Genomic DNA, 23,304 nt, shown 5'->3' with positions numbered 1-23,304 from the left:
TGGGGAAGTGGGCTGAGCTCTGCAGGGTTTGAGAGGAGATTTCAGAAAACGTGTGGACACAGAGGACTTCCTGGGAAGAACATCTGTGTGGGGACAGGGGTAGAGACTTGGTGAGTATCGGGTGGGGCCACAGCGAGAATTCAGGGCAAGGGGAAAGCAAATATAGCTTCTCACTCCAGCTTGATCACTGGCTTTTATCACTCTGTCCGCTAACACGGCCAGCTCCCTGTCTGGGCCTAGGTTTCCTCAGCTCTAAAATGGAGAAAGTGTGTGAGTGATCGCAAAGCCCCTAGGGCACTGGTGACACTGGTCAGGGCTTCATAGCTGTCTTGCTGAACCCCTCTGGGGCTCCCACAGATCTGTCCTGCCCCTTCTCATCCCCAGAACCCTGGCCGAGGACTTCCTGCAGGTCCTGCGCCTGCCCCACTAGCTATACATTCTAAATTATAACAGTGACACTTTTTTTGTTAGTGGCCACTGTGTGCTCAGCCTTAAAGGAGGTGCTTTTTTTTTTTTTTTAACAGGGTTTTATTTACCTCTCACCAAAATCATGTGAGTAGGTATTGTTGACCCCATTGAAAGGACGAGAAAACTGAGGCTCAGAGAGGTTTAAAGCATTGCCAGGGCTATCCATCCAGGAAGCGGTTGAGTTTGCTGTGCAAACCCCAAACCAATGCTGTGCTCTCAGTGCTGGGCTGTGAGTCCTTCATGTGACCCTTTTTGCTCTGGATCTGGGTTTACACAAATCTAAACTGGTACCCTATCTACCTCAGAGATATGGAGGGTATTAAATGAAAGGATAGCATGAAGGCATTTTATACCATTCATAAAAATATGAGAGGTTATCTGGGATTGCGTTCCTATTCATCAGAGTCAGGACCCATGGAGGCAAGGGGTTTCCTCCTCATCGCGAGGAGGGTTGGGATTCTGCCAACACTGAGGACCTTCCTGAAGTGTCCTGGCTCAGTGCTCTAGGTGTCAGGGCTCCAGAAAGAGGCAGAAAGTGCTGGAGCCCTTTCTTTCTCTGTTGATATTCCCAAGGGGTCACCTGAGATACACCCAACACCCCTGGTTCCAGTTAGGAGGACTAGCACTGCGGGAGAGAGGATGGGGAGCCCAGGCAGGTGTCGGGGGGCAATGCTGACACAGAGAAATACAATGCTGCCAGCAGCAGCCCCAGACACCAAGCAGAGGTGAGGGCTGCCATTAGGGGGCAAAGGTAGGTGTTGGAGGTCAAAATGGGGCTCCCAGTCAGGCACAAAGGGCTGTGAGTAGTAATGGCTTTAGTCACGAGGCCAGGGGACATGAAGCGTAAGATTGGCCACTGCAGAAACACCCAAGCACCACTTATCTTTTTTTTCTGTTGATTGAAGTTGTCAATTATGACCCCAACAAAGAGATTGAGTGTGAAGAAGCCGCCGAAAATGATGAAGACGACAAAGTACAAGTACATATACACGCTGTTCTCCCACTTGGGCTGCAAGTTCACCTGCGAGCAGACAAAGTGGGGTGTGGGGAGGATGGGGGTGTCTTAGTTTGGGTTCACCCCCAAATCCAACCCTGAGACAAGCACCCGGGTGCAGGCGGTTCATGTGGGAGGTGATCCCAGGAAGCAGGAGGGGGGGAGGAGCGGGGTAAGCAGGAACAGGAGAAGAGCAAACCGAGGGGGTGTTGTGAAGCCGGCCGTGGCTGTGGGCAACCGGTGCTCCACCCGGGGCAGGCCCTCTAAGGAACGGTGTCAAACACCCCTCAGAACTTTCCCTCCAAGGGACAGGGAAGCTGGAGCCGTTATCTACAGACTCCCAATACTTTTCTGTGAGGGTTGCGACTGCAGACATTAAATCCCTCGCCCCTGTGGGAGGGGTGGCTGAGCAAACTCTGAGGCACTGACGAAAGTCACGTCTCAGACAGAGAATCAGAAACACAGCATGTGGGTGAACTTGGAGGTGGCTCAGGGGCTGTGGGGCAGGGCCTCGGCAGTGTCTGCTACAGTGGGAAGGGGTCTTCCCTCAGTGGCATCCATCTCCTTTGCCTGGCTGCCATGATAGGATCTGAAGTTCCGTCTCATCCCTTCGGATGCCCCTGTGTTCTTGCCACCGCCCCTGCTCCCACCTCTGCCAGGGGAGTGCCCTCACACACAGTTCTTTATCTGATGCTTTTCTCAATGGTGAGCAGAGGAAGAACCTGAGAAGCCTGAGGAAGGTGCACGGAAGGAGAACAGGCTTGGTTGGCTTGAATACTTGTATCCAACAGAGGGCCAGCTGGACTCTGCTCCACAGAGGAATAGTGCCAGGCTGCTGGGTGGTCACCTCTTATGGTACCTAGGCCACCTTCACTCCAACTGAAATAGACTGAAATGGGCAGGACACAGAAGAGAGGAAGGAGGCATGCTGGGCTGAGACTCACCCCTCGGGAATCGACAGCTGCATACATGATATCCATCCAGCCTTTAAAGGTTGCCTGGAATCAAGTAGCAGAGGACACTCAGTATCTGACCATTTGTCTACACTGACTTCTGTTTTGATTCACTTATATGTCTGTTTTTTTCATAGGGCATTGGCCCCCATGGAGCCTGTTATGACTTGTCTCTGTATCTCTCAGGGCTGAGCTCAGTGCCTGGCACATCATAGCTACTCATGGGTTATTTGTTGAATGAATGCATGAACAAACGGTAGGATGGAGGAACTTGTGGGGAACTGCATGACAAAGGTATAAGCAACTGCATCAACACTTGAATACATAGAGCACTGCATAAACAAGCAGATGAAGGCGAGGGATGAACAAATACATGAATCGCAGTACACATGTGTCTGACGGTCATCATCACCAGCATTAGCTGTCATTATGATAGACATGGAACATGATTTATTACCCTCTAGGAGATAATTTGCAGTATAAGACTGATCACGTGGTGAGACCATGTCTCTTTTGTACAAACAGTGAATCCTAAGTTATTTCCTGATACAATCCCATGATAGGACCATCCCTTTATCCTATTCTACTAGCCCGCATTGGTCTAATTGCACCACGGGGAGATCACACGCACTGACCGGCCCTCTGACCTCATGGTGTGGTATGTAGGAGTAGGGAATGACCTCAGCTCACACTGAGTGCTACCCCTTGCAAAGTCTCTTAAATAACATCTGCTGGGAGACCCCAGACCCTCCACATTATTGAGCAGCCAAAGGAAGAGATGGTTGATCTGAGGACTCACCACCTGAAGAAGCGCAAGGTAACCCATTGCAACATTATCAAAGTTGACCTTCACGTTGACCCAAAAGAGGTTGCCAGTGTAGTTTTGAACTCGACAGTCAGACTCGTTATTCACAATAGTCGAAGGCACAGGAGAAAAGTCTCCAGTGGTGATGTTGATGCACCTCCCAAACTTCCCTGAAAAGAAGTTCATGCCCATGATGCTGAAGATGAGCCAGAAGATGAGGCAGACGAGGAGGACGTTCATGATGGAAGGGATGGCGCCCACCAGGGCATCCACCACCACCTGGGGAAAAATGCAAAAGGACCTAGAACCTCACAAATGGCCCACTCTCTTAGCTGGATCCAACTTCTTTCTACACTCACTCAGCCTGCTTCATGAAGAGCCAATGGGCTTTGGAAGCAAGAGAAGTGGGTTAGACTCAGAAGTCTGAGAGACACTGGGCAACTGAAGATGAGTTTATACCTTCTCTCTAAACTTGATTCAGGGCAGGTTTCAGTGTATTTCCTCAGGATTGAGGAGATGGATGAGTTTACAAGTACAAGGTGGGATAAAAAAATACGGTGAATGTTTAAATAAAAAAATTTATTACAGTAAAAGATGCATTGCCATTAATCCCCCTCAAAATACTCCCCCTCACTTCAAACACACTTATCTGATCATTCTTGCCACTTTCTGAAGCTCTCTTTTGTGAGTGTCTTTAGTTGCGCTGTCGTGGCTGTCTCGATGTCCTGAATCGATTCAAAATGTTTACATTTCATGGTCATTTTGACTTTGGGGAAGAGTCAGAAATCACAAAGTGCCAGATCTGGTGAATAAGGTAGATGAAGACATACCATAATGTTTGTATTTGACAGAAATTGCCGTACAAGAAGCAATGTATGACTCGGAGCCTTTCCATTGTGATCACAAAATATGGTGAATGCTGCTGCCGAGTGCCATCCGATGGAAGGCAGGGATCTTCAATTTGGGAAGTAGTGCATCAAACCTTAGTAACACTGTGTGACAAGTTTCAATTTGTTTGGTGCACTCAGTAGGGTGTGAGCTACAGTTGAGAGAAGGTGTGTTTTAAAGTGTACTGTAAATCATTTTCCATCATGACAACACTCTGTGTTACACAATGCTCCTGGGATATGGCAATTTCTGTAAAATAAAAACATTATGGTGTGCCCTCATCCACCTTATTCACTGGCTCTGGCACCATGCGACTTCTGGCTATTCCCCAAAGGCCAAATGATTCAGAACATTGAGGCAGCCACAACAGCACAACTAAAGACACTCATGAAAGAGGACTTCCAGAACTGCTTCAGAAAGTGGCAAGAATGATGGGACAAGTGTGGTCAAAAAGAGGAGGAATATTTTGAGGGGGATTAATGGCAATGCGTCTTTTACTGTAATAAATTTTCTTTATTTAAACATTCACCGTATTGTTTGATCACACCTCGTCCATACATGCTTATTTAGGGGTGTGAGTATATGTGTTGTGCTGTCACAGACTTTTAGAATCTTGCTTTATTTTACTTAAATACAACACACTAAATATAGTTTACAGCATGCATTTGTCAAGAATCAGTGACAACCTAAATCCATATGCACAAACTTGCTTATTTGTATATCAGCAACTTGGAGATAAAATAAATATCAAACTATTTCAGTCATAAGCTCCTAGGTGTTTGTAAAGTTACAAGTTCATTTTAAAAGTCCACTTTTGTCTTTGAAGATCTGATGTCTTTGAGTCAATGGTAGAGGAAGAAAGCAAAACTTCACTTTCTATACCAGGAGATTTGTGTAATTATGAGGAAGGGGAGGGAGGGGAAAATCAGTAATCCTTCATCCCCTCATGAGGTAAGGGCCAGGCTTGTGAGCGTGCTATCCTGAGGAAGACATTGGGGGCGAGGTGGATGCTGAGATGTGTAAGGAAAGGGAAACATTTATAGGACCTACGACTGTGTTAGATTGGAGAGGAGTCGCATTCTAATGGGTGGTGGCTGAGGTGCTGAGCTGATGACGTCACTCCATTTAAATGGAGCATCGGGGTGGGGGGCAGTTAACTCAGTTGGTTAGAGCTTGGTGCTAGTAACACCAAGGTTGCTGGTTCGATGCCCATATGGGCCACTGTGAGCTGCGCCCTCCTTAAAAAAAAAAAAAGGAATATCAGAGGAAAGGCTCATTTGTCATGCAAAGATGAGGAGTTGGGATGTTCTGAAGATTTGGGCATGAGGACGTCTTGGCAGGGTGGGAAGCCTGAGGTAAGAGATGCTTGTAGAGTCATGAAATAGGATCACTAAGAGCAGAAGTGAGGTCGAGTCCTGGCAGATGTGATGTTTGGGGTGAGAAGGGAAGAGGGGCTCACAAAGGGACCTGGAGGGGAACTAGGAGAGCTAGGACATTACAACACCACCAGTATCCAAGCGGGAAGTGAGGACCCAGAGCTGACTGTGGGAGTGGGGCCCAGAGTCTAGGGTTAGTGGTATGGAGAACATAAAGGGAGGAAGGGGTACCACCTGCTGCAGACCAGAGCAATTTGGAGATAGGTCTTACCCGCATGCCTTCAAATCGAGAGAGAGCCCGCAGTGGCCGCAGGGCGCGGAGGGTCCGAAGGGCTTTGATGGGTGCTATCTCAGAATACTGCAGGATCTTCGCTATGAGGCTTATTAGTGAGATCTGAGTGCAGGCAGAGAGCAAAAGCATCACTTTAGAGTTCCAGGAAGGAGGTCCTGATAGAAGGAGACAGGAAATCCCTCCCACTTGCTACTCTGTCTAAGCCATCACCCTGGCTCCCACCTTACTCTGAAATCCAATGAGAGGTCTAGAGGGAGTCCAATCCCTTCCTTTTTATTAAAGACTTCATTCATCACTTGGCTGAACCTCTGGGAAAGAAAAACCCAGTCTCCCTCATGGCCAGCCCCTGGTATGTAGGTGGCCAAGCTCCCAATGTATTAAATCAACTTTCCCATTCCCCTCTAGGGGCACCAGCTGGGCCCAAACAGCCTTAAAACTTTGATTGACTTTCAGAGATTTGGAAAGATGATGTTCTTTCATGGGGGTTACATGAAAGTTTATTTTGAGGAATATAAAGTAGTCTCAGTTTTATTTGCTCAGTAAAACAAAGTGGAAAGTGTCCTGGTCTGGGTGGGGTCTAGTTCCCTTTTGACCCCTGATTTTTTGTGGCCTTGGGTTAGTGCCTTGTCTGTCCAGGTCATACTTTCACCCTTCATAAAATGAGAGTCAGACTAAGAGAATTCCAAGGCCCTTCAGTCAGAACGATCAGCATGGGCCCAGCTTTGACAGACAGCTGAGATATAATGAGTGAGTTCTGAGTTTCTGCTGGCCTGTCCGTTTTTCCAAGGATTGAAAAGGACACAAACTGACATAGAAGAATGGTCACTCCTTCCAGGATTTCTGAAGGTGCCAGGGAGATGCCATATGCACAGGCTTGAGCTTCTTGGAGACAGTGAACCAATCCTAGGAGACCCCAACTGCACCATGACTGGTGGGCTGAGTTAAAGCTTGGCTTAATCCTGGTAGCTAGGTGGGGATGTACACCGGAACTGCAGGAGGGGAGGGGTTTCTACTCGGTGTTAGAGCCTCAAACGATGCCTATTTTCTGAATGGGTGGCATATTACATCAGGACAAAGACTAGGGGGACCCCCTTCCTTCATCCACGCAAGGCTCCCGACACCAGCAGGTAGCACCTAACGGCCTGGCTGACAGAGGGCAGGGAGGTTTGGGGCCAGTTCCAGGCTGGACCCTATTCAGTCATTTGCTCGGCCACCTGGGAAGGCTGCCTCATGTGCAAAATCTGAAGCTGGAGCAATCCTTGGCTGGGGCCGCTCCATCAAAGCCCTTCCACCCAAGCCCCACTCTGCTACAACTGCTCAGGTCTCCTAACTGGTCTCTAGACTCCAGTATTACGTCCATCCCATCCTTTCTCCACTGCAAATATGATAATGATCATGTCTCCCTCTTTTTTCCAACCTTCACTGGTGCTTTATCACCCCTAGGACAAGCTCCATACTCAGCCTGTATGATACAGCCACAGCCTACTTTTACAGTCATATTTCACCCATGTATTCTACCCAGATCACATTGTTCCCTAAATGTACCTGTGTCTGTGCCTTTGCTCAGGGTCATCTTTTAACTAAGATTAGCCTCTCCCAGTCCTCTATGCACCTCGCTGCTCTTGCTCATTTTAAGCCCTATAGCTAATGCCACTTCCTATATGAGGCCTTCCCAACACCCACTCCCTGAGTGGAAGCAGGCTCATGTCTCTGTGTCCCTAAGATACCAATTATTTCCAGCAGTGCTCACCACATCCCCTCTTCTAATATGTTTATTTTTCTCTGTGTGTAGTATCTGCTGGAATATTGAAGTGTATACTCCTGGAGATAGGAATTTTTTATTTATTGGCTTTTATCTCTCCCAGAGCACCTCATAAGACATGGTATATTCAGTAGTTACAAATAAACATTTGATAAATTGAAAAAAATATAGAAGCATGTTGAGATAGATGGACGGAAGGAAAGAAACAAAGTTGAACAGCTGGTTGGAAAGTTGAAGGATGGTTATATAGAAGAATGGATTAAAGGATACAAAGATGATAGAATAGATAGTTGAAAATAAGGGTGGAAGAAAGAAAGCAAAGAAGAAAATAAAAAATATGGAATAGTAGATGGATAGGGTGGGTGGATGGATGGATAAGGGATAAATGGGCAGATGGGTGGACGAAAGGAAAAATAGATGGATTGGTTAAAGGAAAACTAGATAGAAAAATGGATGAATAGAAGGATGCTTGGATACAAGGTGCATGGATGAGTGAAGAGAAGGTTAGGTGATTGGATAGTTAGGTAGAGGATGAATCAAAAGATAGGAAGATGGAAGGACTAAGGACCAGTGGGTTGGGTGGATGGAAGGAAGGTTAGGATGAATGGATGGGCAGAAGGGAAGAAGAAAATAATTTCAAAAATGGATGGATGGAGGGAGAGGACTGATGGAGAGGACAAATGAAAGAAGTTAAGATGAATGGATGTTTGAAAGGAAGGAAAAAGGAAAAGTGAATGGTTGGATAAAGGAAAGGAGGGCTGTATGGAAGAAAGGATGGATGGTCAGAGGAATTAGGAGGAGGATGGTGGAATGAGTAGGTGACCATTTAAAGTGATCCGGACTGAAGCTAGTGAGATGTACATAGGTAGGAGCGACTGTGCCCCTAACAGGGGTGGGCAGCCAGAATAAAAGTTTCCCTTTCATTTATGAATAATTACTTTATATGCACAAAATTATCACCTGTGACTCAGATTTCAGGCCTTACAGCTCATCCCTGTGGTACAGTGACCTGATGCTGCTAGCGGTTTGGTATTAGGAAAGAAGAGAAGTGAGTGCACAGACCAGCAGTGGAGGACCTGCCAACCCACAGTGTTCTGTACTGGACCCCATCCAGCTTCAGGAGGCAAGTACCAAATACAGACACATTTCCTGACACCTCTGATGTGCAGACCTTAGTGCTGGTGGCTGTTGAAGTGTGGGAGGCAGACAAACATGACATGTGCCTCCCCCTGCCTGCAGGGAACCCTAAGCTGTGCATCGGTGAGCAACTAACTCAGTCAGCCATCTTGCATAGCCAAGAGGGCAAAGGCCTGCAGAGAGATAGAGGGCTGTAGTGGTTAAGATAAGGGAGGCATCACTCCTAGCTATGGGGCGTTGGGGGGGAGGGGTAGGAAGGCTCTTAGGAGACTATGGATGATCGTTTTCTCACAGCTTTGAGGAATCACAAGTCTAATGTGCGGGAGGCACTTGGTAAGTCCCTTAATGCAGGGGCTAGTGGCCACAGGTCCGTGTGAGTCTGACACATGAGCTCCAGCTCATCACCTCTCCAAAGGGACTCACTGTCCCTTTTAGTGCCACTGGGGAAAAGCCAGTGGTGTTAGCTCAATGGTTCTCAATCTTGGCTGCACATTGGACATTTCCAGGAGCTTTTTACAAAATACTGATACCTGGATCCCCCAGACCTCCACCCCAGGACCAGAAAGAGCCTAATCTCTGGGAATAGTAGTGTCTGTTCATTATATTTTAAAGAGCTGCCCAGGTGATTCTAGAGTGCAGCCAGGGCTGAGAACCTCTGAGTCAGCAGGTGAGCAGATCTGTGCTGTGCAGTCCTCAGCTCCCTAAGTCCAGAAGCCCTGTCAATGGATTCAAGGTCATAAGACCTTTGAGAACCTCCTGTGCCATCTTGCTTTGGATGTAAAATACAGAGGACAGTAAGTGGCCTTTCTGGATGGAGGCCTAGGAACTGAAGGCTCACCTGAGGGTCATCACTGTGCCAGAATCATTACTGCCTGGAGCTTACCATTCACAGGTGAACAGAGCCCTCGCTAAGTGCTCAAGACTTTTCTTTGGAGCAGCCCTTGACAGCCAGCCTCCGAGCTTCCTTGCACAGCAGCAGCCATCTGTCAGAGGTGAGGCCCCCTAAACCCCACACGTGCCCACTAAGCCACTCACGTTCACAATGAGGAAGTCCAGCCAGCACCAGGCGTTGGTGAAGTAATTTTTGAAGCCGTAGGCCACCCACTTGAGCAGCATCTCGAACACAAAGATAAACGTGAACACCCTGTCAGTGTACTCCAGCAAGGACTTCACCTTGGGCTTCTGGTCAAGGTAATAGTCTTCAAAGGCCTGGAATGGAAACAGCAAAATGGCAGATTGTCTGGGCTCACAGAACTGGGGCCCAGTGATGGGGAGAGATGCCCAGCCCTGCCCTCAGCCCCTGGGAGAGTGCTGGTAACCAGCTTGCCTGTATTATTTCGTTTTTTCTGCTCTGGGGACGGAAGGTGGGATAGTGGACGAGGCAATGTGAACTACCAACCAGGCCTTCCTCAGAGCCAACGGGGACATGCAGCCCTGCTCAGACTTTGCAGGGGAACTGAATGCAAGTGAGAAAGGAAATCTTATTGAATTCGATTTTGGAAGTGAACCAAAGGGATGCTTGCTGCGACTTGGTTGAAAAATAAAAGCATCAAAGGATGTACAGAGGCAGCTCACAAAAATGAAAGTAAGAATCGCCGATGAACTTCTGAAAAAGAATGCTCTGTCTCGCTGGTAATCAAGGAAATGCAAATGAAAAGAAGATGCCATTTTTCTTTGAGCAGATTGGTGATGGTGAAAAAGAACAGGGAACCCCAGTGTTGCTGTGGGGAAGAGGTTAAGCCTCCTATAGGGCCGAGGGGAGTGAAAACCGTTCAGTCTTTTCAGAAGCCAATTTGGTAATACGACTCAAAGGTTTTAGAAACCCAGTAATTCTGCCTCCAAGAACGTATCCTAAGGACACTAGATGTTGTGGGTGTCCCACCCAGCTCCTGTTTTAGGGGCCAGTGTGCCCAGTCCCCAGCTGCTATGACTATTGGCTGCTAACAGCTCCTGAATGTCCCCATTTCCTGAGGACATCCCTGGGCTGAAGGAACTGCCGCTACCTGAGGATGTTACCTGTCCCCTTTAGGGGCAGCCTGCAGCAGCCAGTGACTGACTGTGGGGTTCAAAGCCTTCAAGGTGGGATAGTTCTGTGGTGCCCTTTGTGCCAGAGATCCTGTGGGATCAGGCTGAGGCTGGACTTCCTCAGAACCCAGGTCTTCCTGGCTCCTTTCCCTGTTCTCTGTTGCTTCCCTCACAGACTCCACCTCAGAGCGCACCCCTCACAAACTGCACCAGAGTCCCTCCTTGCAGTTCTGCTTCTAACCGGATCAGACAGGAAACAAGCCAATGTTTCCAAAGGCGTATAACCACATAGGTTCTTCAACGCTTATTAGAAGTAAACATAGGAATTTCTTAAATCAGTTATGGCATACTCCTGGAATGGAATGCGTGGCCAGCATTAAATGAGATACAAGGAGCATAGGCACTGAGAAAACTGACTGACTGAGAAATTACAGAACGCGTAAGAATGGTTTCAGTTGTGTAATATTTGTGTATTACATACATAAGAAAGATGGGAAGGAAGTGTACCAAATGTTTTCAAAGTGGGATTCTCTTTGAGTGATAGGAAAATAGGTGATATTTTTTCTTTGCATTTTCCCATAATTTTTAAGGGTTTTTTTTTTTTTTTTTTTTGGCACTTTGTCAGATGAAAACTCATGTTAATTTTTTAAAAAGTACTCAAAGTAAAAGCATAAGGAAGACTAAATTTGGTGCCAGCCTGTTCAGTCCCTTGGGGAAGGAGAAGAGAAGAACTGCTGGGGCAGGATCTGAGTTCCCTGCTGGGAGGGAGCGGGGAGAAGCTGGGGTATGTGAAAAAAGGGAGTAGAGAGAGAGGGAAGGAACAAGGGAGAGTGGAGAAGAGAAATGAGGAGAGAAGGCCCATGGCGAAAGACATGAGCCAACGAGGTAATGACAAAAGTACCTGGTCAACAACAAATGTGGTCAATATTTTAAAGGAGGACAGAATGGAGGGAAGGGTAAGTATGGAGAAAGCACAGCCTCTTCTTTCCCTGAAATGTGGCCTCTGCACCCAGCACTGTACAGAGACTGCTATTCCAGGTGGACAGTCACTACCCTGTGCCAGGGCAACAGGCACCTTCAGATGCTGCCACTCTCTCTCCACTCGCCCAAGATGGCAGACCAGCCCTGGCTGTGACCCTCTCTTCCTCCTCAGCTTAGTACTTTGCCGGCCTGATTTTCATCATGCCTTCTCATCTGCCTTTGTGCTTCCCTGAGGCTAAAGCTACAACACTGAGTGATTCTGGCACCCTTCCTGGGAAACCTGGCACTTAAGTGGGCGCCCAGACATTCAGTAGAATGTCTTTGGGAGTAAATGACACAGGTGAAGCAAGACAAGTGAAAACACTTGGAGCCACGAGCCAGGAGCATGGGCTCCGGTCCTCCCGTTAACTGGCTGGGACCCCAGGCCAGGCCCTTCAGGTCTTTGGGCTACGACTTCCTCATGCATAAAACGGGGACAACTGGGCATGAGTCCCTTCCTGTGTTGATGTCTACCTTGGTCCATTGGGAGGGTTCGCTGAGAAGGTGAGTGACCCTGAGCCACAGTACACAGAGAAGCACCCTTTCTTGTCCTACAAAGCTGCCGATTCAGCAAGGGGCTTAGAAAGTGTCTCCTGACTCAGAATCACTTTTCCTGCAAGGCCTTGTTATTCAAAGGGTGGACCCGCAGCTTCAGTGTCACCTGGGAGCTTGTTGGAAATGCAAATTCTCAGGCCCCAACCCAGATCTACTGAATTAGAAACCGCATTTTAACAAGCTCCTCATGTGATTAAAATATGAGAAGTGCTGTGGCTAATGATTCGCTGTGAGGTTTGAGTAATGGTAGTAGTTGTTAAGCTGCTTGATAACACAAGGAAGGATGGTGCTCTTTGTATGGGGCCTTCAAAGAAGGCCAGTGTGTTTGGGAGGTCAGAGGGTGGCAAGTCAAGGGCTTTGGGATCAAATGAGAACAAAGTTAGGCTTTGCTACTGACAGTCTGGGTAAACTTGGACAAGCCCTTTAACTCCTTGGAGTGTCCGTTTCCCCGCCTAGAAAGTGGGATGCAACACAAACTCTCTGGAATACTTGCAGCCAGGTTTAGCAGGCCATGGCATGGCCACCGGAAGCACCTACCGTGCCCTGCTGCTAACAGGAGCCCACGTGCTGGTCTGCAGCTCTCTTTCCAACCACAGGTTGGGGATTTTCATCCCAAGAGTCAAGGGAACCCACCGAGGCAGCTCCAGGGCCTTTGGATTGCGGGAGAGCCCATGTGAGGGCACTGGGGCAGGGACGCCGCCTCCCCTTACCAGAGACCCGCTGCTGAGCAGAATCATGAAGATAATGAAGCTCTCAAACCAGCTGTGCTCCACGATGCGGTAGCAGGTCTTGCGCACCTGCCAGCCCATGGCCCATGGAACCTTGGTGGTATTCACTTTGCAGCAGGGACAGCGGCGCATGCAGCCTGTGGGAAGAGGTGACTGACGGTGAGTGACGTTCCACGGGGAAAGGGGGAGCATTTTTGCTCCAGCCTGGCCAGGGGAGCACTCTGCTGGGAAAACCGCTTGCCGCCCCTTTGGAAAGAATTCTTTCCTAGAATATGAGAGAAGCTGGGTTGCTTTCGGGCAGCCTCTCAATGCTGCCCTCAGGTGTTCCTCTCCACCAGGGTTCTTGCCCACTCTCATCTCCTCCTCAACCATCTTCCTTCTTACAGATGATACCAGTGGGCCCTGTACTTATGCCCACCCATCTCTAGAAGGCCTGACGTGCCATGCGGCCAGGGCCTGGTTGGTGGTGTCTAAGGGGCTAAGTCCTGAGCCTATGCTGAACTGAGGCGCCACCACGTGCCTGGGATGGGACCTGGGTCCAGCCCAGCCCAGGGTCATGTGGAACTGGAAACTGGAAGTGTTTGGTTTTTTAAACAAATATTTAATGTTTTTATTATTAAGGCCACAATTTCATAGTATGAGCCATATGTTTCTTCGTTTATTGCACAAATATTTATTGAGAACATAATGTACCTCACTGTTCTAAATATTGAGGAAAAAGAAGAGCAAGATGCAGTTTCTGCCTTTAAGAGTTGCACGAAAGATTGAAGGATCCACACACGTCGTGGCCCTCCCCTGGGTCCTTTCTGTCCCAAATCAAGAGCATTGATGGTAGTGACTTCTTTTCTCTTTTCAACCTCAGGAACCTGGTTTATTACTGAGTGAGGTGTTTTCAAGGGTGATGAGGTGGGCACAGCATCTGTCCGTCACGTCTACATGGCACGAGATGCAGATCTCACCCCTAGGTTGCTGAGAGTTGTGGCATTTGGGTTTGATGCTGGTCCCTCAAGCCCGGGAGTGAGGCAGCGAGGAACCATGTTTGTCTCTCTCCTGTAGACCCCAGGCCAGGGCCCTGGACACAGAGGAGCCCAGATGAGAGTTTATTGAACTGGATTCTGGCCCTAATTAATGTCAGTGAGAGAAGGCCTGTGGCCACCACGTTACCTTCTGTGAAGCAGTCGTCTGGTTCGTCAAGGTCATCTGCCAGCTCAGGAATTTTCCTCAGGATCTCCTCAGGATCCAGACAGTCCACTGTGCTGCCCTCTGAGGAGCTTGTGTCACGCACTCCCTGCAGGGCAGAAGCCCAGGGCAGTGAACTCAGCTCTCTGAGGGGCCCAGTGAATCTGCTCACGGTCACTGCAGGTCCAACTGGCCACATGCTCCAAGATGCAGGGAGAGCCCCTCAGGGCTAGCCCCACCATGCATTCAGTGCTTCTCCAGCGGAGGCTCAGAGTGGTGATGCTCTCTGTGGAGCCCCAGAGGTTTAGCTATGTGAGGCTTTAAACCTCCAGACCCCTGATGGAGTGCTGGCGATGGCCCGAGACACCGTAATTACACCCATAAAGACTCTGAACATTCACTAGGCTTGAATATTTAATCATGGAGCAATGCTGCAGGGGCGCGGCTGCCCTCCTGGCAGCTCCAGCCCTGTAATGTCTCCAGATGAATTCAATTAGGAGCTGAAGCTGCTTTCCTATTAGTAAACCTGATAGCTTGGCTAATGGACCCAAATGGTAGGTTGCATCCCCATCTGTCATTGTCAGGCCCCTCCCTGCCTGGCCAGGGTCATGGACAAAAACAAAACAAAACAAAACAAAACAAAACAAAACAAAACAAAACAAAACCCCCAAACAAAACAAAACCCCCAAACAAAACAAAACCAATACCTAACAGTTGTGTACTGAAAACAGGAGTAGAGAAAACTAGCCAGGGGAGTCCTTAGAAAGCTCAGCAGAAAACAAGACGTACACATGTAGAAGGTGGCGATCCTCACCTAGCTGGAACCAAGTGCCTTGTGTTCACCCAGAGCCCCCAGATCCCATCTCAACCCACCTTCTGTGGTCAGCCTTGCCCAGGGGCACACAGCCAGTGGCGACATTCCTGAAGCTGAAGGGCTCGATTACTTTGGGGATGAATGATGGCTTCCTTATCTTTCCCTAGCCCAGTGCCTGTCACAGCGTCAGCACTCACTGGCTATGTGTCAAGTTATATTTCTGATTTTAATAAAGATGCTACATCTTTACAGACGCCTCTTTTCCTATAGCCTGTTTTCTTCAGAGATTTGTAATGAAACCACCAAGTTTATTTTTACCTTTTCTGAGACATTCCTAAACTCAGGTTCTTCTTCCTGCTCAGTCTGCATAAGGCTGTCAGTACACTTCTCAGTACAGACAGCCTCTTCAGAGCACTGGAATGTTTTTGGCTAGAGAGTAAGGTGTGGACAAAAGAAAGCGGGGGTGGGGAGTCACAGGGAAGACTTTCACCCACGAGCAAGTCTGACTTTTATCTCCTGGCTCAGAAAGATATTAAACGTTCTCTGTGCATTGTCTTTTGTTTCCTTTTTCCTTGGCTGTCATTTTCTGGGCACTTATTCCATTTCAGGCAGAAGCGAAACATTTGACAAGCAGCATCTCATTTAAGCTTCAAAAGAATCCTACCAACTAGGCATTACCATTCAGTTTTATATCTGAAGTCACAGAGGCTCAGAGAGATTGAGCAACAGCTCCCGGGTCCCGCCAGCTCAGGGAGCCTCACTCTTGGTGCTGAAATCATGCTGATTGGCCCAGGGGTTAGGAGGGACTTTATCCTCAGGATGTGACATGAGGTTCTGCAGTTGCGTGCAGTCTGGAATACCCCACCTCTCCGGGAAGCTCACATACCTACCTCGGCAGGGTCCTGAGTAACAGCCTCGTCTTTCCAATTTTCAGCCAGGTATGGAGCCAGGTCCTCAGAGGACATTCCAGAACCTGGGCTCCTGGGTGCCAGGGGGTCCTCACACCTTCTGACTTGCTGCAACTGCTCCTGTTAGTGAGAGAGGGTCCCAGCTGGGTACCTGTGCCCACCCTCAGCCAACCACTTCTGAGTTTGAAGAGCTCTTACACCTCATAGTCTGCCAGGGCTAAGGACCTAATATACGCAACTAACATACATACACTACATATATACACTTGTGTGAAGTGAGTGTGGAACTCTAAGCCTGGTAGATCTGTTAGAAGCTGTGTGACCTTAGGCATGTTATTTAACCTCTTTGATCTTCATTTTTCCCATCTGCAGAATTGAGAAGGCAAGATCTACTTCATTCAGTTATTTTTATGAGTAAATATATTAATGCTTAGAAAACACTTAGCATGAAGTGTGTGGCTCAGTAGATGTTAGCCATGACCATAATCACTTGTCCAGATGTCAGGGTGGTAGCAGACGTGGCCATCTGGAGTCCCCCAAGAACCCCAAAGTAACTGAAAATACCTCTGAGTGGAGACAGCCATCACAGAGTTCACGTCCTTTACTCTGGGGATGGTGACGCCCTACCCTTGGCTGTCACCCAGACACTGACATGTAAAATATGGCAGCTGATAACAGCAGCTGCTGGAACACAGGAAAAGTGACAGCTGCAGGGGAAGAAGGCTATGGAGGAGCTAGACTCAAAGCACAGCTGTCTAAGGCCACTTAGTGGCCTGGCCAGCAGCCCTGCGGGTCCCTGGGCCCCAAAGGATCCCTGCCTTCCCGTATTGTGCAGACATGTGTGCCCCCAGTCATTGGGAAGAGGTTAACGAGGGTTGATATATCAGCTTAAAGTATAGGGAATTGTGCAAAGTATTTAAAAATATATATTAAGAAGAGGCTGCAATGTGCTTTATATTCTTTGGTGCCAAAAGGAACAAATGTCATTTCCCTGTGACATCCCTTGTCGGTGGGAAAAGCTGAATAAATGAGTCATAATGATTAGGACTCCTTAGGCTTCTGGTGAAGATTAGAGGAGTTTGCTCTAGGACAACATCCTGTTCCTAGAGAAATCTCATCAGCATCTCATGCACAGAGCCTGGGTTTGGCGGAGCACAGAGGGCAGTGGTATGAAAGACAATCCCAAGGACCTCCAAGTGGCCTGGGGCTCAAGGCTGCCCCTGTTCCCTGCTTGCCTGGGGAATTCTGACTCAAATGCCACCTTCTCTGGAAAGCTGGGCACGGCTTTAACTTCTTATATCAAGGGTTCCCCTACCCAGCTTGCCCAGGGCTCCTCAAGGCTGTGTCACCCTGATTTTGGAAAATCTCTTTATCATAATTTCCCACTCCCCTCCTTCCTATCAACCCCAGCTTGAGGCCCCTCCCTGCTTCCTATGGCTGTCCCGCAGGAGAACTCTCACCTGCCTGTGGGGGATCACTTCCTGTTGCGAGCTCCGAACACCCTCTTCCTCGTCATCCTCCAAGTCATCGAGGTCAGATTCGCCCTCGGCAATGGGCACAGAGACCCACACGTTAGGATTGGTGATGAAGTCACTCTGGTCCTCCCCAGGGCCTCTGGGAACCGATGGCTCTCCAGAGCTTGCCACGGCCAAGTTGGCAGCAATGTGGTTCTCAGTTTTGGAGCTGGAGAGTGGGATTTTCACTACCAGTTGGGGCTCCACCTTGGTCTGGGGGAGCAGGCAGGGCCTGTGGAAGTAGCTGCGCAGGGTCCTCATGGTGCGATGGGCAAATGCCTGGATCCGTCCCAGGGCGACCTGCAGATTGTTCATCTCCCCATCGTCCTCTGGGACTGTGAGGTTGTCGGCACTGAAAGAGTTCAGCAGCAGGGCGATGAATAGATTGAGCACCTGAAGAGACGAGTGGACGAGAAGATCGCTCAATCAGGAACAGAGCCCATCCATGGCCCCCCCAGGTCGGCAGCTGGATGGCAGGACAGCCACAGCTGGGCCTCTCCATGCACTCCCAGGATGCTTTCCCTCTTGGGGGAATGGACACTCTGAGAGCGACTAAAGGGAGTCTTGGGGACATCCCAAGTGACCTGCCTCATGGGGCAAAGTTTGAAGTACATTCTCCACTATAGAAGAGGGTTACCCCTGTTGAGCAAAGGGACATTCAGTGACAACAGTGAGGAGCAAGCATGGGTCTGCCCTGGGAACACCCTCCTCATCTGCCAAAGCCCTGGGTTCTAGTCCTCACTCTGGAATCCTGGGCACATCTCCTCATGTTCTTTACCTGTCAGCACGCAGTGGGGACTCGCTACCTTTCATGGTGATTGAAGAGGAAATGACATTTGGGATGTAAAAGTGTGCAGAGGGGCAAACCTCCTGCCTGAGAGTTCAGGGCCCCTGTGGCTCTGCAGGGATGGGGAGCTCAGCCTGGAAGAAAGGAATTTCAGCCAGCCCCTCACTCGGGGATGCAGGATGTGGGCAGAAGGCATCTAGCTCAGGGACCCAGGTGGGAAAGACTTTAAAGAGTGTGGATTTATTAGTTTAGCTTTCTGTTGTCTGTAAAATTCTTACAGGAAAGAATCCAAGTTGGTTGACTTCCAGAGCAGTAAGAGACGGGTTCCTGGAAGTCCACCTTCCCCTTCCAGCCAGCCAGTGCTGCGAGAGCAAGGACACCCAGAACTAGAATGGATGGAGACAAGCTGAGGGCGAGGAGCCAGGCTGGGACAGAGAAGGGGTGCTAGGGCCAGTTGGCAGGAAGGCCTTCAGAAGGGCTCCCCTCAAACCTGACGGTAGATTTTGTTATTGTCACTGTGGTGTTGGGTATTGCCCATGATCCAGCTTCCCTCTTTCATCATGGCCCATCGTGCCCACCCCCGCTCCTAGCTAGGACCTGTGTAGCTTCGAGAAATCAGTCAGCTTTTATTCTCCTAAAGAAAAATATTTTCTGAAACTCCCTGGAGTGGGGAAGGAAATTTTTCCTTCAACTACTAACAACTATCATTTATTGAGTTCCTGGCATAGCCCAGACACTTGCACTAGGCAATTTGCATATATCATCTCCTGTAATTTAATTCTCCCAGTTATCCCTATGAGCAAGCACTATTTTCTTGATTTGAAGGAAATTAGAGCTCAGGGAGATTGTCTCCTGTGCTGGGTCAGCCAGCTTTATGAGTGGTGGAGCTGGGATTCTAAACCAGGTCTTTCCTTCTTTACCATATGTGCTCATTCCTGCCAGTCAGGCTGCCCCCCCAGGAGACAGTTCTTAAAATGTATTCCCCATGACTCTGCAAAATTTCAAGGCTTTTTAATCCAGGAGGTCCAATATGGGCCTCCTAAAAATGTGCATGTCAAAGCTTTTCAGGATAACCTGACCGTCTCCTCTGTTGCCCAGGGACTGCCCAGGAGACCGTGTCCCAGTGGGGGCTCTGCACTCACCACCAGATTCCCCAGCACCATCACTGTCAAGAAAAGGATGAGGCATATGGATTTCTGGCCGACTTGCATGCAGGCCCACATGTTCTCAATCCACTCCCCACAGAGGATCCGGAAGACGATGAGGAAGGAATGGAAGAAGTCATACATGTGCCAGCGTGGCAGTTCTTCACACGAGGAGTTATTGGGCCGTTGGGTGCAGTAGTTTTCTCCGAGGAGCTGCTTGCCAACCAGAGCGAAGATAAACACAATGATGGCCAGGATCATGGTGAGGTTCCCCAGCGCCCCGACCGAGTTGCCGATGATCTTGATGAGGGTATTTAAGGTTGGCCAGGACTTGGCCAACTTGAGAACCCGCAGCTGCCGAGAAAGAGATTGGGTCACGTCCTGGTAGCTGTTCTCATCACCTTTCATCTCTGGTCTTGGCCGGAAACCAAAGGCCTGGGAAAAGCCCAAGGAGCTCATCCCATTCAGATGGGGTGCTCCTAGGAAGGTGCTTTCAGAGACCTTCCTTCCTGTCATTAGCTACTCAAAAACACGATCAGTCTTGGTGGTCCCCACATATCACTGTGCTTCACTGACTGTGGCAAAGTCTGGGGTCTTATACTGGGGTGGGGGCCTTACCATAGGTACGCTGGTCAATAGCCACTGGCCTCCTGAATGTAGGCCTGTTCCACGAGGGTGGAGTAGGGTATGATGGCGCTCACAAATGAACGAGAACAGCCCACTTTTGACCTGAAGAGAGGCTAGCCTCCTGCATTGGAGAGGTCCTGGCTAACCATCTCCCTTAAGGCATTTCTCATCTTGCGGCCATGGACGTCTGATGCCCCTACCAGCTCTGACATGGTGAGTAACTATGATTTCATGGACCCAGCATTAACTGACCCATATGTGCATTTAATTGACCAACCAAACCACCCACCTTATTGAATGCCAGCCACACATGTGCATGGCGCTGTGCTAGCCTGGGAAGTGTGTGGAGAAAGGCTCCTGTCCTCATGGACCTAATGGTTTAGTGAGATACAAGGCAAAGACCCCTAAAGTCTTCATGGCACACCCGGATGTGCTAAGACCCACAAGACAGCAGAAGCACCATGTATAAGGATGTATACATGTTTTAAAAATACATTGGTGTGGTTCTCTAATTTGTTAGAAAGAAAGAGCTGGGCTCAGCTGGCATGTATTTCTGGAGCACACCAAGAGCCAGGCTCTGGATCAGCTGCTAGGACACAGTGTGGAACAGAGCACTGCAGCAAGTTTTATCACTCACACAGCAGTAAGTCCCAAGGGAGGTGCTTTAATCCTCTTATACAGGAAGTTCCACATCTACTTCTCTTAGACCCAATCTGGAAGTTATTTTCCTCATACTGGAAACAGAGCTTCAAACACCAATTCTGTGGACTGGACGTAGAGGCAGCAGATAAACACTACTAAAAACTGAGTGTTGGTAACTATTAGGTGGGTGCAAAAGTAATTGTGGTTTAAAAGGTTAAAAATAATTGCAAAAGCCACAATTACTTTTCCATCAACCTAATAGATGGAGCTCTTTTGTGGAGGGTATTGGGAGAATGCAAAATGTCCTTAGCAAATGATTGATGTTTCCATTCTCACAATAAACTCTGGATAAGAACAAAAGCAAAGGAGGCTGGAGTAGATCCCTAACACAGGGTGAGAACCACCCAACACAGCACAGAGTCTGGGGGCCTGACAAGGAGGGACACATGGGCAAGAAGACCAGGAGTTGACTCTTGCCTCAACCACACCTGGCTAATGGTTTCCACTGGTTCCTTAGTTAGTTGGGGTTATGTATGTGTGTGATGAGAGTTTAGAAATTAATACAGTTGACCCTTGAACAACATGAGGGTTAGAGGCACCAACCTTCTATGCAATTGAAAATACACATAACTTTTGACTCCCCTAAAACTTAACTACTGATATCCTACTGTTGACTGGAAGCCTTACCAATAACATAAACACTCCATTAACACATATATTTTGTGTGTTATATGTATTATATACTATATTCTTAGAATAAAGTAAAACTAGATAAAGAAAATATCATTAAGAAAATCGTAAGAGAAAATATATTTACAGTATTTATTGAAAAAATTTCTTACATACGTGGACCCACACAGTTCAAACCCGTGTTGTTCAAGGGTCAACTGTATTAGAATCCCCTTAGATAGAAGTTTGTTGCCATAATTAAGATTGTACTAAACTAAGCAAATTGTATATAATTCTCATTATAGGACATGAATTGAGTCATCTTCTATTAATTTTTTTTGTTGTCTTTATGAAGGACAGGAAAACAGAATTCTTCCACTTGCTATTCTAGAGATATCTGGGGCTTGGGGGCCCCTACTGTTAGCCAGTCAGTCAACAAACATTTACAGAGTGTCTGCTGCTGAATTGTAGTGCTGCCAAACAACCTGGCTGGCTCCTGCTGATACCTAGAATGAATGGTCCAGGAGAGCAGCCCACCTGCGTCCATGTTCCCTTTGACCCTCATCTCCACCCCTATCCAATTGCTCTCTGTAGTCTTTGCCCAGCTTAGCATTACATCAAAAGAATTACTTCATATTATCATAGAAAATTTATAAACGATTGCTTTTAGTAGCTGCTGAATATTCCTTCATGTTTAATTAACCATTTCTCTAGTTAATCTCATAATTAATACAAAATTTTCTATTTAGGGGGAAAGACACTGGAAGGAAATAAACCAAGTTGGTAACAGAGATGTATTTATATAGAAATATATGCAAATATTATAGGTAGTTGAGGTCAGGTTATTGGGTTCTGGCTGATGGAATGGAGATGGAGCCAGAAGTAAAATACACTATTTTCAGACACAGCCATAAAACACCATACACTTTCTCTTTCCTTTCCATGGGTGCCATAGAGGCGAACCATTGAAGATGGTGAATCAAAACATCCTGGATCCCTGAGTCACTATTAGGAGCAGAAACTCCCAGGAGAGCTTTCCAGCCAGCATGGAATGTGCTGTGAAACATAAACCTCAACTACTTTAACTCATATATTTAGAGATAGTCACTGTAATTAGTTGTAGGTGTCTTGAGTAATGTAAAAACTGGTACATTGAAAAACGGTGTTAACAAAAAAAAAAAGGAAAAAAGGTGTTACCATTTCAAAAATGTCAAATGTGTGGCACTGGCTTGGTGATCAGGTGGTAAACAATGAAAAAACTGATATAAAAAGGCTTGGAAAATGTTGATCTGTGTTGCCTGGCTTGCATCATACTCAGACATGAGTGAGGAATAAATCTTTATGGATTAAGATGTTGAGTTTGGGGATTATTTATGCAACAGCTAGAATTATTATTGTTAATTACATTATATAGCTTTTTAAAAACAGGAAAATTAAAATGCTTAACACAATGGTAAGTTGGGAAGGGTAACAAATGAAAATTGGTCTTGGAGAAAGGTGAAGATTGTAGCTTTATACTTTGATTACGTTAACTGCTCATGCTATAACTTCTAAGGTAACCACTCAGAGAATGAAAGTGAGTATTTAGTTTTCAAACCAATAAAGGGGAAAATGGAACAAGGAAAAATAAACAATTCAAAATAAATCAAGAAGTTGGGGGCGGGGGATGGAAGGAGAGAGAACACAAACATACTTAAGCAGGTGAAACAAATAAAAATCCCCAAATATAATGACAGACCCATGTAGAAATATATCAATATTTACAAGATAAGTGGACTACATACTTTGGTTAAAAGACAAAGACTGGATTTTCAGAACTGAATAAGAATCTAAAATTTGACTATGCTGTTTATGAGAAACATATTAAAAAACCCTAAGGATACACAAAGGCTAGAAGTAAAAAGATGAATAAAGATATAAGAGGCAAATTCTAAACCAAACCAAATTCTACTATCAGGCAAGGAGATTTTTAAGGCAGAAAGCATTTCCAGGGATAAAGAAGGTCAACTCTCAACG

The 23,304-nt window shown here is 47.5% G+C and overlaps 1 protein-coding gene across 1 annotated transcript in view; it reads right to left on the bottom strand.

Annotated features, from left to right (window-relative positions):
• SCN10A (sodium voltage-gated channel alpha subunit 10) overlaps positions 1–23,304 on the bottom strand; it is a 76,896-nt gene that overhangs the window by 8,707 nt on the left and 44,885 nt on the right. Inside the window, exons 15-24 of the mRNA XM_088798257.1 lie at positions 19,348–19,704; positions 17,359–17,811; positions 15,887–16,021; positions 14,168–14,291; positions 12,986–13,140; positions 9,711–9,884; positions 5,756–5,878; positions 3,215–3,499; positions 2,407–2,460; positions 1,352–1,489 (exon numbers count right to left, since the gene is read on the bottom strand). Of these exons, the coding sequence (XP_088654383.1) occupies positions 1,352–1,489; positions 2,407–2,460; positions 3,215–3,499; positions 5,756–5,878; positions 9,711–9,884; positions 12,986–13,140; positions 14,168–14,291; positions 15,887–16,021; positions 17,359–17,811; positions 19,348–19,704 (1,998 nt within the window). The remainder of the gene's footprint in view (positions 1–1,351; positions 1,490–2,406; positions 2,461–3,214; positions 3,500–5,755; positions 5,879–9,710; positions 9,885–12,985; positions 13,141–14,167; positions 14,292–15,886; positions 16,022–17,358; positions 17,812–19,347; positions 19,705–23,304) is intronic.

The sequence above is a fragment of the Rhinolophus sinicus genome, chromosome 5, assembly GCF_057876585.1.
Source record: "Rhinolophus sinicus isolate RSI-liver-muscle chromosome 5, RSI-T2T, whole genome shotgun sequence".
Taxonomy (NCBI): domain Eukaryota; kingdom Metazoa; phylum Chordata; class Mammalia; order Chiroptera; family Rhinolophidae; genus Rhinolophus; species Rhinolophus sinicus.
This window is presented reverse-complemented; position numbering and strand designations above follow the sequence as displayed.